At 45.4% G+C, this 17,673-nt stretch overlaps 1 protein-coding gene across 3 annotated transcripts in view; it reads right to left on the minus strand.

The window, feature by feature from the left end:
- Window positions 1-2,063: 2,063 nt before the first annotated feature.
- The window catches only part of LOC310772700 (zinc finger protein DPF3-like), a gene marked incomplete at its 5' end in the record, with an annotated part of 29,511 nt that continues 13,901 nt past the window's right edge, over window positions 2,064-17,673 (minus strand). For 2 of the 3 annotated variants that reach the window (XR_014552512.1, XR_014552513.1), the window contains 7 exons: window positions 2,064-4,149; window positions 4,613-5,441; window positions 6,135-6,239; window positions 6,967-7,107; window positions 8,904-8,967; window positions 10,775-10,870; window positions 12,918-13,045. Coding sequence is in view for 1 of the 3 variants with exons in the window: in XM_083632574.1 (XP_083488700.1) it covers window positions 5,281-5,441; window positions 6,135-6,239; window positions 6,967-7,107; window positions 8,904-8,967; window positions 10,775-10,870; window positions 12,918-13,045 (695 nt within the window). Of the gene's footprint in view, window positions 5,442-6,134; window positions 6,240-6,966; window positions 7,108-8,903; window positions 8,968-10,774; window positions 10,871-12,917; window positions 13,046-17,673 lie in introns of all 3 variants that reach the window. The other variant, XM_083632574.1, reaches the window with a different exon arrangement.

Below are 17,673 nucleotides of genomic sequence, written 5' to 3' on the forward strand. Positions count from 1 at the left end.
GTTATAGGGTAGGGTGATGGTAACTAATGGTAAGATAATCATGAAGTAATGATGCATTTCCTAGTAACAACTAAGTATGTAGCCCTGCTTTACTTGAGGGGGCACAAATATGTAAGTAATGATGAAGTAATCATGAACTAATGATTAATTCCCTAGTAACAACTATGGTAACTAATAGTCTGTTCTTAAGTACTGTAACTACCCATTAACTACTCATGAACTATCAGAAAAAAATTAAGGAAGTAACCATTACTTACTGGTTCGTTAACATGGTAACTAATGGTCAGTTCTTAAGTAACTACCATTAAGGATATTTAAGGAACTACCATTAAGGGTAATTAAGGAACTACCCATTAACTATTCATGAACTAGCTAAATAAAAAATTAAATATATATATATTTTTAAGGAAGTAATCATTACTTACTGGTTCGTTAACATGGTAACTAATGGTCAGTTCCTAAGTAACTACCATTAAGGAACTACCTATTAACTATTCAGGAACTAATCATTAACTATTCATGAACTAATGGTTAGTTCCTGACTAGTTCCTCAATAACTACCCATTTTTTGTGTTACAGTATTGTAAAGTGTTACCATTCAAAGACTATTAAACTTAAAAGATCCCCTCCAAGATGTATAAAGACTATACTTTTAATAATTTGTGTGATATGGTTTTTCCACGAAAAAGGTGCACATAATGCGTAAAAGCTGGGGGAGCGTGAGACGAGAGAGACAAACAACAAATGTTACATCGTCTGTCATGCATTAAAACTAAAGTAACAAGCCTGATTTGAAAATGTAAGGAGTATAAAGTACAGATAGCTATTTGTGTTAAATTGTAGGGAGTAAATGTAAAACATTGTCAGAAAAATACTCAGTAAAGTACCTGAAAACCCTATTTACTGTAAGTACAGTAACAATCAAACAATGCAGTAACTTCCCATCGCTGCTTTTCACTTGTTTATTGCCATCTGATGCTTTTACCCTATCTAGGACTACTTTCCAATCTGTCTTGATCCCCATTCCCTCTTTCCCCTGGCCCAAGATGGTTTCAGACTGGGTCTCTCTCTGTCTGACCTCCCTGCTCTCCAGGCCCTGTTTCAGACTGGGTCTCTCTCTGTCTGACCTCCCTGCTCTCCAGACCCTGTTTCAGTCTGGGTCTCTCTCTGTCTGACCTCCCTGCTCTCCAGACCCTGTTTCAGACTGGGTCTCTCTCTGTCTGACCTCCCTGCTCTCCAGACCCTGTTTCAGTCTGGGTCTCTCTCTGTCTGACCTCCCTGCTCTCCAGACCCTGTTTCAGACTGGGTCTCTCTCTGTCTGACCTCCCTGCTCTCCAGACCCTGTTTCAGACTGGGTCTCTCTCTGTCTGACCTCCCTGCTCTCCAGACCCTGTTTCAGACTGGGTCTCTCTCTGTCTGACGTCCCTGCTCTCCAGACCCTGTTTCAGTCTGGGTCTCTCTCTGTCTGACCTCCCTGCTCTCCAGACCCTGTTTCAGACTGGGTCTCTCTCTGTCTGACCTCCCTGCTCTCCAGACCCTGTTTCAGACTGGGTCTCTCTCTGTCTGACCTCCCTGCTCTCCAGACCCTGTTTCAGACTGGGTCTCTCTCTGTCTGACCTCCCTGCTCTCCAGACCCTGTTTCAGACTGGGTCTCTCTCTGTCTGACCTCCCTGCTCTCCAGACCCTGTTTCAGACTGGGTCTCTCTCTGTCTGACCTCCCTGCTCTCCAGACCCTGTTTCAGACTGGGTCTCTCTCTGTCTGACCTCCCTGCTCTCCAGACCGTTTCAGACTGGGTCTCTCTCTGTCTGACCTCCCTGCTCTCCAGACCCTGCGACTAATAATACAACCCTGTCTCCTCAGTGGCAGAGAAACTGATATGACTGCCAACTTTGTTTCTTTTTACGACCGGCTGCTGGACTTCAACTGCCTGACTTGGGTGATTTCTCAAGAGGCACCGATCAATGCGAGGTCCCTGGTCACAGCTGACCTATAGTCTTTACCAAACGGCAAGTTATTCATGACCTTTCTCACAGAAAATAAACAGAGCTTTACCAGGGCAAAGATTCTTTATTTTTTTTCAGAACAATAAAAATAGTTTAACAAACAAAGACTTCATTCTCTCCATTTGGACTCGTATTTACAGCTGAAGATGAAACAAACGCCCAGTTATGTCCATTTCATCTCCTCTTGGCTCCGTTCCCACCCTGATTCTCCCTCTCTACACATGATAGGCTTGACAAGAGAGTACCAGGGCCTATTGCTGTCTTTGACGAGGTATACAGGCTATTACATGATTGGTGACACTTAATAAGCAGACATCACTGACTTTGCATTAGAAGCGTTTTTGTTTTGTTTTGTTCAGAACTGCACCAGACTAGACCTGCTCATATAAGGTTAACGTTTAGAAGACTATGATTCATGACACATGCTTTCACTTATTGACATGACTTTGGAAGATAACGACATGGACCCATATTAATGTGGAAACTCCACATAATGGATACAGAAGACGAGATCATTAACTAGTCTCAGATCTATTCTTTGTCGAGAAGAAACAAATTGTTGCGGGGAGGGTCCCTGAGGGAACTGAGTGTTGTAGAAAGATATGAATGCACAAGCACTTCTGAGAGTCATCACAGACACATAGTGTATAATGATGTAAGCACTTCTGAGTCATCACAGACACATACTGTATAAGGATGTAAGCACAGCTCTCACCTTGTCCCCATAGGATTAGCGGCTGTCTTCAAATAACGGAGCAACATTGCGGATTATTACATTGTAGCTATACTGGATGATCACATGGAAGGACACAGACTTCTTACACAGAAGGTGCAACCTACGAGGACCTAAAAGGCTCTTTGATACAGCACTACAAGCACCTTCTAAATGTCATAAAGCAATTAGGCCTTTTAAAGCACTCAATTGAAATGTCACAGATAACTTGGATTTATAGATTTCATTTCTCGCCAACTGTGAGGCTCTGAGCAAAGCGACAAATATCATTTTCAAATGCTTCTGAGATGACTCTCTCTATTCAGTCACAATCTGAGACTGAAATGACCGTTTCAAAAAAAGAAGTGAAGAGGTTCTGAACGGAAAGCGTGAAGCCAGATAAATCAGTAGAGAGCAAATGGAGTAGAAGCTTGTTATTGCAATGTTGTCCGACAGCATGTGACATTGGTTACTGTGACAATGGAACTGCAGCATCCCAATTGATTACAATGGGATCCTTGTGAGGCGTTACTGTCTCTCTTTGCCAATTGAATACAATCACATGAATCAGGGCTGAATGGCTGAACAATCAACAGCAGAGTAAATGAAAGATGCCTGAGTAGTTGTGGCTATTGTGCACCTGATCAGGACAGAGGTATCAATAGTCTGAACAAACCCAAGGAGTCAATATCATACAAATATCAAATCCAGTCTTTCAACGGTTCAAAAACATAGAAATATACAACGGAGAAAAGATGCAAAAATGAGCTAAATTTATTGTGACCCATTCAAGTCATAATGAGAGGGCCAGGGAAATAGAGCGCAAAAGAGAGAAAGGGTGAAAGAGAAAACCTTCGAGTCTATGTGAGAGTATTAATACAGTAGTCCAGAGGTCTGCTTGGATTAGTGGTGGAGTTAAGCACCGTCTCTATGGCTGGGGTCAGGGGTCACTGGTCCAATCAGGTTGGAGGGTCATGGCTGTCAGAGCTGGCTTCCAGTGCAGGGCGGCAGGCTGGCACAGTGATGAGGATAATGACTTCTTAGTGTCACAGTGGATCACACAGCACAGACACAGTCACAGAGCAGGAGTGGGCAGGCCGAGGGGACAGCAGGGCCCAAACCCGTCCAGAGGCCGTCCGTTAGTGTTCCCACAGTCCAGTGGAGCTCCAGCACAGTGCAGGAAGGACCAAACGAAGCTGGATCTACTCACATTTCAAATGTTCAGAAGCGATCGATACATATTCTCAAGGGAGCGGTTGCTTCAATTAAGCCACTGGGTCTATGAGGTGGTTGATGGCTATCCAACCATTTGAGTCTGTTATTTTGGGCCCAGTTCAGGAGGGGCATGAAGGCTCATCAGTTTTAAGGGTTAACCCCTGATCTTCACTGGCCACCCTCACCCTTGGGGCCACATGCCATGGTGCTGGGTGCTCCTACATAACACAGACAATATGGGTTAGACTCACGGGCAGTATAGTTTGTTGAGGGTTTGCTGAAATAAGTCTCAGCAAAAACTAGGATATAGCTTGTTCCTAACAAGAAACATTGTTTCTCAAATTAAAAAGAAAAGAGTATGTTTTGTTGTTTTGGCATTTGTCAATTGGGTCCATGTGCCTTGAAGAGAGCAGAGATGGGAACATTTTCATTTGTAAGGCCAAAGCAGAGCTGTAGCCGTTTGATTGTCTGATTACTGTGCAACAATGATGCATTTAGTCCTAACCACACATTGGCACACATCATTACTCTGAAAAAGATCTCAGCGATGTACTTACTGGGACAACAATAGTCACTAACACATTACAACTCCTAGTTCACTGACAGTCTGAATGGTAACTTGCTTGTTGATCCATCAACAGATATTGTTAAATGCTAAATGAGAGGAGTACTGATGCTTACCTTTCATCTAACCAGTGCCCCATGTCTATAAGGTCTATGGTCTTCTTCATCTCCAAGCAAGTTTTCAGTGGCCTGTGGCAGTCCTTTCATTGGTTCCTTCATTTTCATACAAGTATAATCCAGAGCTAGAGCAGAAGAGGAGGCCTTCATAGTCACATTGACTACTGATTCTGAAACATCCAGTAGCTGGAGTATGGGTCTGTAATGACATTCAATCATCTTCCAAACTCATCATTCATGCCCTTCAATTTAAGTTAAATTGTTAGAACTTCCATTTCCCCTGGCAAATCATCCAGAACTGAGAATTAGAATTATTTGTATTCCAGTGTTTTTTTTGTTCATAGTTCATATTTGCTCCTTCTGCTCCAGTGGAAGGGGGGGGGGGGCTACTCTCCAAAAACGTTATTCTCCTGTTTTGCATGGAGAACATGTCACTTGTCAGGAAATACTGACAGTCGCTCATTGCCTTTAAAGTTAATATATATTAAAAAAGAGTGTTCATAAATTATTCAACAATGTTCAGTAGATAAAATAACACTTGCATTTCTGTCCTGAAATCATCACTTTGTGCTTTCTGCAAACAAAAAACATCGAAAAAGAAGCAGCAGATTTTTGCCAGAGGTTAATCCATATTTAAAAAATGTCTCTTTAAATCTAGAGGGTTTTCTCTATCTGTGTCGGTTGGATATTCCGTTGCCGTTCCGGGCCGGCTCTTCCAGCTCGTCGTCCTCGAAGCCGTGGAAGGTGGAAGTGTCGCTCTCCGAGGTGGTGCCAAACAACTCCTCTGCCCCGATCAAAGTCCCGTCTTCCTTCTCTTCTACACAGTTGGCTAGCATGCAGGACGGGAGGGGAGGAAGAGAGTGAGAAGCTAGAACACCATAACAAAGTAATCTAAGACTAAAGAACATTACAAGACTACAATGACTGGCTTTCTTCTTATTTTTTCATCCTGCCATCATAGAGGGACGTGCACACACACTCTCTCACTCACACACACACACACACACACACACACACACACACACACACACACACACACACACACACACACACAAGGTGGATTCAGGGATCACACACTTGAGGATGAGGTAAAGGCGGTGATTACACACTAACAAAGTTGTAATGCCACACAACACCCCCCCCCCCCATCTCATGAAAACATAAGCTCTCACAATATTACAGCATGGAAACAAAACAAACATGGAGCATTGCTTTCCACACTACCCCCACCCCCCTGTGTCCAACTCTCATTGGCTCATCAATCAATCAAATCAAGAATCAATGTGTAAAAATGAAACGTATGTATGAAATAATTGTGGGGTATCAAACATCCATTGCAGTCACGCAAAACACAGATGTGGCCTGATGTTGAAAACAATTGTGATGGACAAATTGTGGCTATAATTGGGCTAACAGTCATATAGTGTGTCCCTCAGCACAACACATAACCCAACAGATTTATAACTAGTAAAGGCATCGCTGGTATATTGGCTCCTAACGATGTCAGTGTTTGTACACTCACTTGTGCATTGGCAGGCTGAGCAGGGTTTAGCGGTTTTCCTGTTGGAGCCATGGCATTTATTACAGTAGTTATTGGGAATGCCAGTCCCACCTGGACCCTTTGGACCTACACGGGAACGCCAGGGACAAGAAGACAAACATGTATCCTCTCTAACACATCACACTTTGTCCTTAATGCATTTGTGCTGCTGCAAACTGGGCATCGGATTCAGTGAGACGGTTTTTTTCTCCATCACAAAAAATGCAATGTAGCGCTAGCAAAAAAAACAGAAGTGCGAAACATCTATTATATATCAACATGATGAAGTAGAAACACAATGCAATGCATGCAGCACCTTCATCACAACGCGATGCACCTGCAGTCTAACGGAACGATGGAGTGGAAACAGATCATCTCATTCCAAATGAATGAGCTTCCACGTGCAAGCAATGCATTCAAGTCATGAAGTATGATTCAGGTGTAAGAAAACAGTTAATCTGCCATAGATACATTACACAGTCATTATGTACAAGTGTCTGCTGTCAACAGCCTGAATCGAGTGGATGATAAGAAGATAATAACAGCCTGTTGGGATCCCTGAGATGATGCAAGTACAGGTGGAGCCAGGTTCAAGGTTCCTAAACCTGGTGCAGTGTTACTACTACAGCTACTTAAGGTAATTAGTTTCAGTCCGGCTTTCAGCTCAAACCAGCTGCCTGCTGTATACAGGCAACAGGCAAGTACTGCGTATGTTTACGCAGCTCTTTAGTCGTATGTAAATATGGGACCGTAAAGTGATGGTTAGTTTGAGGGAGCGGAGCCCCGTGATGCACGCCAGCAGTCCAGCTCTTACGTTTGTGTGTGTGGGCTCGTTGTGCAGAGGGCGATCTGGACGACACGGAGCCTCTCTCCCCGGCTCGCTCCTCCTCTGCCAGGTGGGAATGGGTGTAGTGGTAGCTTAACCCTGTACGGTTCCTGTAGCGCTTCCCACAGACTGCAACACACAGAGCACAAAACACAGAGGCTACATGTTCAGGCCTACCATTCCCATGACCGGTTGCACTTATTATACACAAATCATTTCTGCCAGACAGATCAGGGAGGACAGTCCATTTCTACATGCATCTTTTGTTTTGTTTACTTCTCCGACCACCTCAAGGATAGAGGCTTATAAACCTCAGTATCCCTTGATTGTAAACAGAACTTCACACAGCAAGAGGTCAAACACCCGCCCGCCACCAAAAATCAAGTTTTCATCAGGATGTTCACCTGTGTGGAAGCTGTTAACGCCCCTAAGTTATAATGCAGCATGTCTCTAGTTTTGCATGAGTGCATTGTTATTTGTAGGGGGAAAAACAGCAAAGTACGGGATGATAAATTCAACAAGTGGGGTTATATATGACTGATACTGTAGCATCCATATCTACATCTGACTCCACGAGGAAAGGAATGATCTGAAGGAGCTGATTAAGTTACTCAGTCAAATAAATGACAAATACAGGAGACAGCACAGCCCATTTTTGGCAGGCTACAGTATGCCTCAGCAGGGGCTGGAGAAGAGGAATGTATGAATAAAGTCAGAGCACCAAGGGGGCTTTTCAGCTTGGGAAAAGCAAGACAGTGTAGGGGCTAGATCATTCATCACACTACCACTCAACAATCTACCAAACCACTCCAAATATCCTAAAGAACTACCGACAAAAAGAGTCAACAAGTCCAGATACCTGAAGTCGAAGATTTTGAGTTATGCTTTTGTTTGTATCTGTCTGAAACAGAGAAAACACAAAGCAAAAAGAAAAGGAAAGGGAGAATAGCATGAGTATGTGTCGCTGAAGAAGAGTCACCACAAGAGTAAAATCCAATACCCCCCCGCCTAGGTTTCCACATGCAACTTGCATGTCTGTCTACGGGAATACATGAGACATCTGTGGTTTCATCTCTCTTGCTGTACTGTCTCAGTCTTGGTCCCCGGTCACCTTTTTCAGCACAGTAACCGTGACTGTATTTTTGGAATAACATCTTGATCTGTATGTATTCCATAGATAGAAAGCTTAAACATATGAAGTGGACCAGACAGAACTGGACCTGCATTATGAAAGGTTCTTGTGCAAGAAATGTTGTAATCACAACAAAACAGAAGACAGGTGAAGCTCATGAAAACAATGATCTTGATCATGTGTTCTACTTGTTTTGTCTCATTTTCAGCACATCGACAAGAAAACTTCCTTCATAATCAAACAAATGGAATCAAGACTAATTCTGAAATAATTTATAATAGAAGTCAAAGAAAATTGGAATAAAAAAGGCCTAAATGAGGCCTGAGATGCAGTAAGAAACTTAGATATCCAGAGTGTATCCAATATAGTGTACCACGTACTGATATACAAAAATGTACAGGTGTACATGACTGAATGACAATGATCAAGGGCTCTGGCATGTTTTTCCACAATATATTTGATACATTACCTATAATGTATAAACGTACACAATATTATTGTGATACTTTGTCAATGCATGTTTAAAATTCAAAGTAGATTTTTCAGTCTAACATCTAAGTTACATTTTTACATTTCAAAATAATTTTAAGATGAGTGCTTTCTGTATTATTGTATTATTATACAATGGTGTATAATAAACTAAGAACAAAACCCCAATACTGTACATTGCAGAGACTCACTAGATAATTAAGAAAATGAGTATTATATTGTGTAGTCAGCACTGCAAACTAACCAGATGAAAGTATATGACAGCACAACACAGCTGATGTTGTAGAGAGTGATGTGTACTTACTGTCACAGACGTATGGCTTGTCCAGATCGTCCATGTCCGTCCTCCTGCGGCCCGACCCCCGACCCTGTAGAGAGATGTCCAGTTAACCAATCACTGAAGACCGAGCCAGGCACCTTCAACCAGAGTTTAGTCAGATCCTATCACACGATATAAAGCTCCAAACTGCAACTACAACATATATGGTGGCATTACATTCAAGCTATTGCTGATTCTATTCAGGTTCATGACAAGAAAAAATCAATTAATAAATAGAAGATATTTTGGAACGGAATCTGGAAAAGAATATATTTAACAAACAAAATTCAAGTTAATTTTAGTAGCAAAGGAAGTATATAAGACAAGCAAACACATTCTACTGTCAAAATTATGAGACAGATTGTTCTTAAAGGAACACTCCGCCGATTTTCAATGCTGAGTTATTTTGCACATAATCCCACACATATCCGAAAAATGTAAACAGTTTTGCAGTCATTAATTTAGTTTGACAGTTATTGTGAGTTGATTTGAGTAAAGTTGTGGAGTATGCGTGTTTTTCAGTGGATTGTCCCTTTAACAACTGCAACAACACAGTGTTGTTGCAGTTGACAGTGACAGAAATCACACTGTGTGTGTGTGCGTAGCCCTTTTCCCACATGCGTACCGGAAAATTACCTGTAAGTCAATATCGGACATTTCCCTGAATTTCCCTTCACACCTTAGCGCACGCATATGGGAATCTAGTCGTCAAATAGCCGGTATGTTGGGGGACGGGGGGAGCTTATTTGGGGGGTCGGCAAAACTTCACTCAGTCCTCCGTACTTTGCAGCAGCCTGACACAGGACAGACAAAGCGAGAATGGCAGAGGCTTGCAAGGCAAGCTGCCCAACGCTTGTAGCCTATGTATGTAGAGAAAGCAAATGCATGAAGCGAAATGTGTGGAAGTAGTTTGCTTTGATGTGCGCGAATGATTAGATGATGCACTTTGAAGAAGTTGGGATCCGTGTCTGAGAGAAATAGTTGCTGGTTCGATGTTTATCCGTTCACCTGCGTCGCGTTGAAGCACTTTTTACAGACTGGCTTCGTTTGATGTGTCCGGCTTGCCTTCGGAAATCAGCAAGCTGACATACTGCTCTTATTAGGCTATCACAAGATCATTTCGCCAGTTTGCTTTAATGTGCGCGAATGATTAGATTATGCCCGCTGGAACATTAAGCAACGTGTGTAGGCTACACTTCGCCCATGATTGAAGGAAAATGACTGGACCCGTTTCCACTTGCGTCACCTTAAGAGCATACCGCTCTTCTGACTGGATCGAAACTGGTGAAATGTCGGGGACGACGGGGTCGCGCTTATACCGGCACGGCGCCTTTCCCACATGCAGGCATTACACCACGTTCCGGTCATTTTGCGGTACAAAGCGCATGTGGGGAAAGGGCTTGTGTGTGTGTGTGTGTGTGTGTGTGTGTGTGTGTGTGTGTGTGTGTGTGTGTGTGTGTGTGTGTGTGTGTGTGTATGTGTCAATATCACTATGAAAGCATCTACACAGATATAAGTCACAGTGGGGGAGTTTAGGTGCAAGAATCCTTGGTCAGACCACAGATGTATTGATAATTACATTATAACAGGGTAATGAATGTATGGAGGTGGGTGCTTTTCCATACCAGGACTGAGTGAAGCTTGTAAGGCTTAAAATGTTCACAACATGGGATGAAAGCACTCTTTTTATATTGAACTCTGGCACACATGCTTTGTTTTTAAGAAGGAAACTGCTTGGCATGAAAATAAAAGCCCCATCAATTCCCCTTGAACCTGTAGTGGAGACCTGGCAACTGTGTGACTGGGAGTAGTCTCAGCTCAAGCACATGAGAAGTGGTGTCCTTCAGATCACTTACTCTTCCTTTGCCCCGGTGCCTCCTCTTGGGAGTGTCCACCTCAAAGTCATCATCGTCATTGAAGGCATCCTCTGCTGCATCTGCCTCAAGAACCCTCTATGGCAGAAAGAGAGGAGAGGTGAGTACAACTAGGCAACACCATTGGCTGTATTTAATATATGCCAGTGGGCTCACACACCACTTGCTTTGTCTCTTTTGTGGTGCAGGGAATCTATTCCCCCAAAGATCCAATTCCAAAGAAAAAATTCAATTCCTGCACACTTATCACCTCTGCATTGATTTATTAAAAAGAGTCGACATTTTGGTCACAAAAACATTTGGGAATTAACTTGTATATATATTTATTTTAGAAAGAGAGGAGAGACCAGTTCAACACTCTGCTTTGGGTAAACCCACAGCTTGCTGGGAAAAAAATGCTTGGCAAAATACATAGGAAAATCAATCATTTCATTCTCCATGCAATCTAGGTTTAGATAGATTTCTGTCCCAATAAAAAAAATGCCCATTTGATGTTTCTGTTGCAAAAGCAGGGAATAATATCTCTATAGAATGTGTTGTTATAATACTGTACCTTTATTTCTCAAAGAAAGAAAGAAAAACCTTTGTCTTAACAGGACGGATGAGCCATGGTGCTCCAAGTCTCATCATCCTGTGTTTCCTGAAGTATTGTTCTTGTTGTTGTTTTTTAGCAGGATACAGTATTAAACAATCTCTGACAAGGCAACTTCATAACTTTTGAACTGAATGTACTTTTTTTAGATGTCCATTAGGCACAGTGGTGCGTGCCAAGTCTTCTCTTCCTGTATTTCAGGCCTTCACATGGACTTTTTTGGGATGTGTGATGTTAAGGGATATTATTGCCTCTCACCTTCCACAGGATTGCATGGACTAATCATTTTAGTTACTGTAACCAGTAAAATGGGACAACTGTTTAGATTGATAAGACAGGAGATGTGTTCAGATACTTTGCTTCCTTTGCTTTACTCTTTTTAGATCTACCAGTAGTGAACTAAGTGTTGTTAGGATTGTAGCTTTTTGGAGGATTATTTTTTAAATCAATTAAAATTTAAAATGACAATACAAAAATTGGCCAATTCATAACAGCAAATATTTAATTTAAAATCATATGAAAAATGATTTAATATTTTATTACATTACATAACCCTATCATTATTATTATTACTTAGTAGTAGAAATAGAGCAAGCTTTCTTTCTAGCGTCCCTCGCTGCCTCGCCCACTGAATTGGCAGCGCTCATTTCTGTCGTTGTTGTCGTAACCTTCTGCTCCTCAGGGCTCATTTCTACTGTGCCTGGGTGGTTTGCCCACGAGGTCTCCACTGCGCAACCTCGCCCGCTCAACTGGCAGTTGAGCAATTGTGCGCCGCCACACTGCGCCATCGGCCGCCCAATTATATTAGTAAGATTATTATTATTATTATTATTTAAAGCAACTACGAGCAACATTTTCGCTTGTTATGAAACAGTCTAAATTTAATAGTGATGCCTCACATCTTACCTATAACAGCAGATGAGACCAAAACCGAGTGAATCGGCGAGTTGTTTATAGAGTCTCTCTCCGAGATGGAAAGACTTGGAAGAGAGAGAGACTCTATAAACAACAAGAGAGCACTCGCTGATTCACTTGGCTTTGGTCTCATCTGCTGTTATAGGTAAGATGTGAGGCATCACTATTAAATATAGACTGTTTCATAACAAGGGGAAATGTTGCTCGTAGTTGCTTTAAAGAACAAACTTTAAATTAAATATGATTACCATACATAATTTTCAGTAAATGGAGGGTCAGAGTTGAAGAAGCCTACTCCAGAACGCTTCTCGGCGAGTCAGCTAACGAGCCCTGTAGGACCAGCTGGAAAAACTTGGTAAGTTGCCTTGGCAACCAATTGGAGTGCATCACTCAGTGGCCTTGAATGGTTTGAGAGCTATCGCTGAACAGTTACATTTGAAATGTTTGGCTGACTCTTATCCGGAGCGTCGTACAGTGAGTGAACAGTCGGGGGTTCAGTGAGTTGCTCAAGGACACTTTGACATACTGTAACTCCTGGCTGCTGATGGGCGCGCAGGGTAGGAGTTTCAAACTACCAAGAGAACCTGCCATTACAATGAATCCCCGGTCAGAACTCACCTGGATCTCCAGCAGGCTCTCCTCGTCGTTCTTGGAGTTGTTCCTCTTGTCCAGCCCTTCTCCTCGTAGCAGAGCCTCCAGCGTGGTGCTCTGGGTGGGAAGGCTGTCCTTGGACATGAGGCCGCCGTCTGCACAAGGACAAATGAACACGATGAATGATCAAAGTGACCTCTGGGGAGAAGTCACAGCATGCAGGGCTCACACTGAGGAGGGATGCAAAGACTTGACCACCAAGTCATAGACAGCTAAAGTTTCCTTCACCTCTAAGAGGGTTTAAATGTTGAGTGAAGCAATAGGACAATAGGACATGTATATTGCTAATGCATTGTGAATACATTCTGAAGAACCATCAGTGCTACAATCTATGGACCCTGTGCGTATCTTTCTATTAGTATATTTCCTTCCATTACTTCTTCCCATTTTTCTTTTAGAAATGGAGCCCAAGACAACTCACACTGGACATAAAAAAGCAAATGGCAAATTACTCGAGCACTTATTTGTCATAACGGCTGTCACCTTTTTTCTGCCTGTATTCAAACATGTCATCACAACTATTTTCACTGCACTATATTAATAAAATCCTCCTCAGCCATCTTACTGAGACTAAACAACTAAAACATGCTCAAAGGGACTGCACTGCTCCCATTCAATAATTAAAGGTAATTAATGCTTTAGTTTTGACTTGGTCCATAGGCATCTACAGTATGAGGTAGGATGTAGTTTAGTAGCTTGTCACGACCATACACATCTCCTCCTACGTTGAGCTGAACATCTAAACAAACAGAGTAGGAGGAGACAGGTTGAGCAGACAAAGGAGAACAAACACTTCTGACAGTCAGTCAGATCCGCACAGTGTATTTACACTCTCTTCTCCTCCGCAGAGAGCTGTGTGTTCATCTCTCTTCTCCTCCACAGAGCTGTGTGTTCATCCAATAGCTTTGGTGGATGTTTGAAAAGAGAACACACTTCAAAGCCCTTCAACTCCAGCTTTCTATCAGTCCTTCATAGGTGTTCATCTTCCCACTGCACCCACTAAAAAGACTTTTTCACAATATTGAACACGAACATGCTGCTTAGGCAACCAAGGTCTGCCTAGGTGAGAGGAGATCATCTAGGAGGTAGGCGTGAGGGGCAGATGCAACACGCTTCTCTAATAAGGGCCTCTCCAGCACGCGGCGGCAGCCCCTCACCATTGTGTCTGCACACGTTGACTTTCAACTCTCCGCGACGAGACAGCCCCCCCTCCCACCCCCCTTCCCTTCTAACCCATGGGAGCTGGGGGGCTAAAAATAGAACCGGCAGCAGCCTGCAGCAGGGAGCTGATTCTGCATGCAGCCCCAGTCTCTAGCACACCATCAGTTAGACAACCTGCCTAAGCAGTCAGCCAGCCAGTCAGCCAGTCAGCCAGCCAGCCAACCAGCCAGCCAGCCAGTCAGCCAGCCAGCCAGCCAGCCAGTCAGCCAGCCAGCCAGTCAGCCAGCCAGCCAGCCAGCCAGTCAGCCAGCCAGCCAGCCAGCCAGCCAGCCAGTCAGTCAGCCAGCCAGCCAGCCAGTCAGTCAGTCAGCCAGCCAGCCAGCCAGTCAGTCAGTCAGCCAGCCAGCCAGCCAGCCAGTCAGTCAGCCAGCCAGTCAGTCAGCCAGCCAGCCAGCCAGCCAGTCAGTCAGCCAGCCAGTCAGTCAGCCAGCCAGCCAGTCAGCCAGCCAGCCAGCCAGCCAGTCAGTCAGCCAGTCAGCCAGTCAGTCAGCCAGTCAGTCAGCCAGCCAGCCAGCCAGCCAGCCAGCCGGCGAGAAGGACTCTGGCTGCTGCCCTATGCTGGCCACACGACGTGCTCCATATAATAGACGCCAGGTTAAATCAGTTAATGTTTTCCCTCTGCTGGCTATTCACATTCAGGGCACTGTTGTCAGAGAAGGGTAGGGTCTGTGTGGTGGCACAGGAGAGGGAGGGTCTCAGGCAGTGAGTGGTCTGTGGGGTGGCACAGGAGAGGCTCAGGCAGTGAGTGGTCTGTGGGGTGGCACAGGAGAGGGAGGGGCTCAGGCAGTGAGTGGTCTGTGGGGTGGCACAGGAGAGGCTCAGGCAGTGAGTGGTCTGTGGGGTGGCACAGGAGAGGGAGGGTCTCAGGCAGTGAGTGGTCTGTGGGGTGGCACAGGAGAGGCTCAGGCAGTGAGTGGTCTGTGGGGTGGCACAGGAGAGGGAGGGGCTCAGGCAGTGAGTGGTCTGTGGGGTGGCACAGGAGAGGCTCAGGCAGTGAGTGGTCTGTGGGGTGGCACAGGAGAGGGAGGGTCTCAGGCAGTGAGTGGTCTGTGGGGTGGCACAGGAGAGGGAGGGTCTCAGGCAGTGAGTGGTCTGTGGGGTGGCACAGGAGAGGGAGGGTCTCAGGCAGTGGGTGGTCTGTGGGGTGGCACAGGAGAGGCTCAGGCAGTGAGTGGTCTGTGGGGTGGCACAGGAGAGGCTCAGGCAGTGAGTGGTCTGTGGGGTGGCACAGGAGAGGGAGGGTCTCAGGCAGTGAGTGGTCTGTGGGGTGGCACAGGAGAGGGAGGGGTCTCAGGCAGTGAGTGGTCTGTGGGGTGGCACAGAAGAGGCTCAGGCAGTGAGTGTGAGCTGAGTGGAAAACAATGGGATGTGTTTGGGAAACAAAGGCTTGCTTCACATCATGCTATCTCTCCATCTTGCTTTCCCTCTCTCACTGCCTGCATGGCTCTCTCTCCCTCTCGCTTACTTTCTCCACTTCCCAAACACTCATTCTTCCCACATGCACAACACAAAGTGCAAGCTATTTTTTTTAGCAAAGGCATGAAACTGATAATGGGAGTTTTCTATCGACTGCATACTGAATTTCACACGGCCTTTCTAAGAAACTACTCGACAGTGAAGGATGTAACATATTATGTTTTTGTCAAAGAATACAGGGATTCTTTCTCTAGTCAAGCTCATTCTTTAGTATAGTGTAACATCCCAGTGGGGCTGCAGGCCTCGGGCACAGAATGGACCAGTTACTTGAGCTGAGGAACGCTGGCCACTAAACACACACAGCCAGCTAACAGCCAGCATGGCAGAATAAAGAGATGAAAGAACCACCAGAAAGAAAGAGACAAACCCAATCAGCGAGGGAGAGAAGGAGATAGAGAGAGAATATAATGGAGGAAACGTGTTGAGTGAGAAGTGAGCTATTTCAAGTGGCAGCCGGAGAAGGCCAAACTCCATTCCATAACATTTATTAAATACTTGTCTGCAGTGGCCGAGCTCTGTCTCGCTGCTCCCAGCAGTCAATCTAATTACATGTTCTACTTCTCACAAAACAAGTTTACCAGTCGGGGTGAACGACCACATTTCATCCTGTGTTCTGCTGAGAGCACACTGACACACAGTGATGTGCTTTAGAGCACGCTGACACACAGTGATGTGCTTTAGAGCACGCTGACACACAGTGATGTGCTTTAGAGCACGCTGACACACAGTGATGTGCTTTAGAGCACGCTGACACACAGTGATGTGCTTTAGAGCACGCTGACACACAGTGATGTGCTTTAGAGCACACTGACACACAGTGATGTGCTTTAGAGCACGCTGACACACAGTGATGTGCTTTAGAGCACGCTGACACACAGTGATGTGCTTTAGAGCACACTGACACACAGTGATGTGCTTTAGAGCACGCTGACACAGAGTGATGTGCTTTAGAGCACGCTGACACAGAGTGATGTGCTTTAGAGCACGCTGACACAGAGTGATGTGCTTTTAGCCAGATTATTCCAGATCATCACCAGTAATCACATGAGCCCACAGAGGTGCAGGGCGGGAGCCAGGGAAGGACAGGGCTGAGCAGGGCAGACAGAGGAGGCTAGGTGAGGAGCAGGGCAGGCACAGGAGGCTAGGTGAGGGGCAGGGCATACAGACAGAGGAGGTTAGGTGAGGAGCAGGGCAGACACAGGAGGCTAGGTGAGGGGCAGGGCATACAGACAGACAGAGGAGGCTAGGTGAGGAGCAGGGCAGGCACAGGAGGCTAGGTGAGGGGCAGGGCAGACAGAGGAGGCTAGGTGAGGAGCAGGGCAGACACAGGAGGCTAAGTGAGAAGCAGGGCATACAGACAGACAGAGGAGGCTAAGTGAGGAGCAGGGCAGACACAGGAGGCTAAGTGAGAAGCAGGGCATACAGACAGAGGAGGTTAGGTGAGGAGCAGGGCAGGCACAGGAGGCTAGGTGAGGAGCAGGGCAGACAGAGGAGGTTAGGTGAGGAGCAGGGCAGACAGAGGAGGTTAGGTGAGGAGCAGGGCATACAGACAGAGGAGGTTAGGTGAGGAGCAGGGCATACAGACAGAGGAGGTTAGGTGAGGAGCAGGGCAGGCACAGGAGGTTAGGTGAGGAGCAGGGCAGACAGAGGAGGTTAGGTGAGGAGCAGGGCAGACAGAGGAGGTTAGGTGAGGAGCAGGGCAGACAGAGGAGGTTAGGTGAGGAGCAGGGCATACAGACAGAGGAGGTTAGGTGAGGAGCAGGGCATACAGACAGAGGAGGTTAGGTGAGGAGCAGGGCATACAGACAGAGGAGGTTAGGTGAGGAGCAGGGCATACAGACAGAGGAGGTTAGGTGAGGAGCAGGGCATACAGACAGAGGAGGTTAGGTGAGGAGCAGGGCATACAGACAGAGGAGGCTAGGTGAGGAGCAGGGCATACAGACAGAGGAGGCTAGGTGAGGAGCAGGGCATACAGACAGAGGAGGTTAGGTGAGGAGCAGGGCAGACACAGGAGGCTAGGTGAGGA

Source organism: Poromitra crassiceps, assembly GCF_964638095.1.
Source record: "Poromitra crassiceps genome assembly, chromosome: 3".
Taxonomy (NCBI): Eukaryota; Metazoa; Chordata; class Actinopteri; order Beryciformes; family Melamphaidae; genus Poromitra; species Poromitra crassiceps.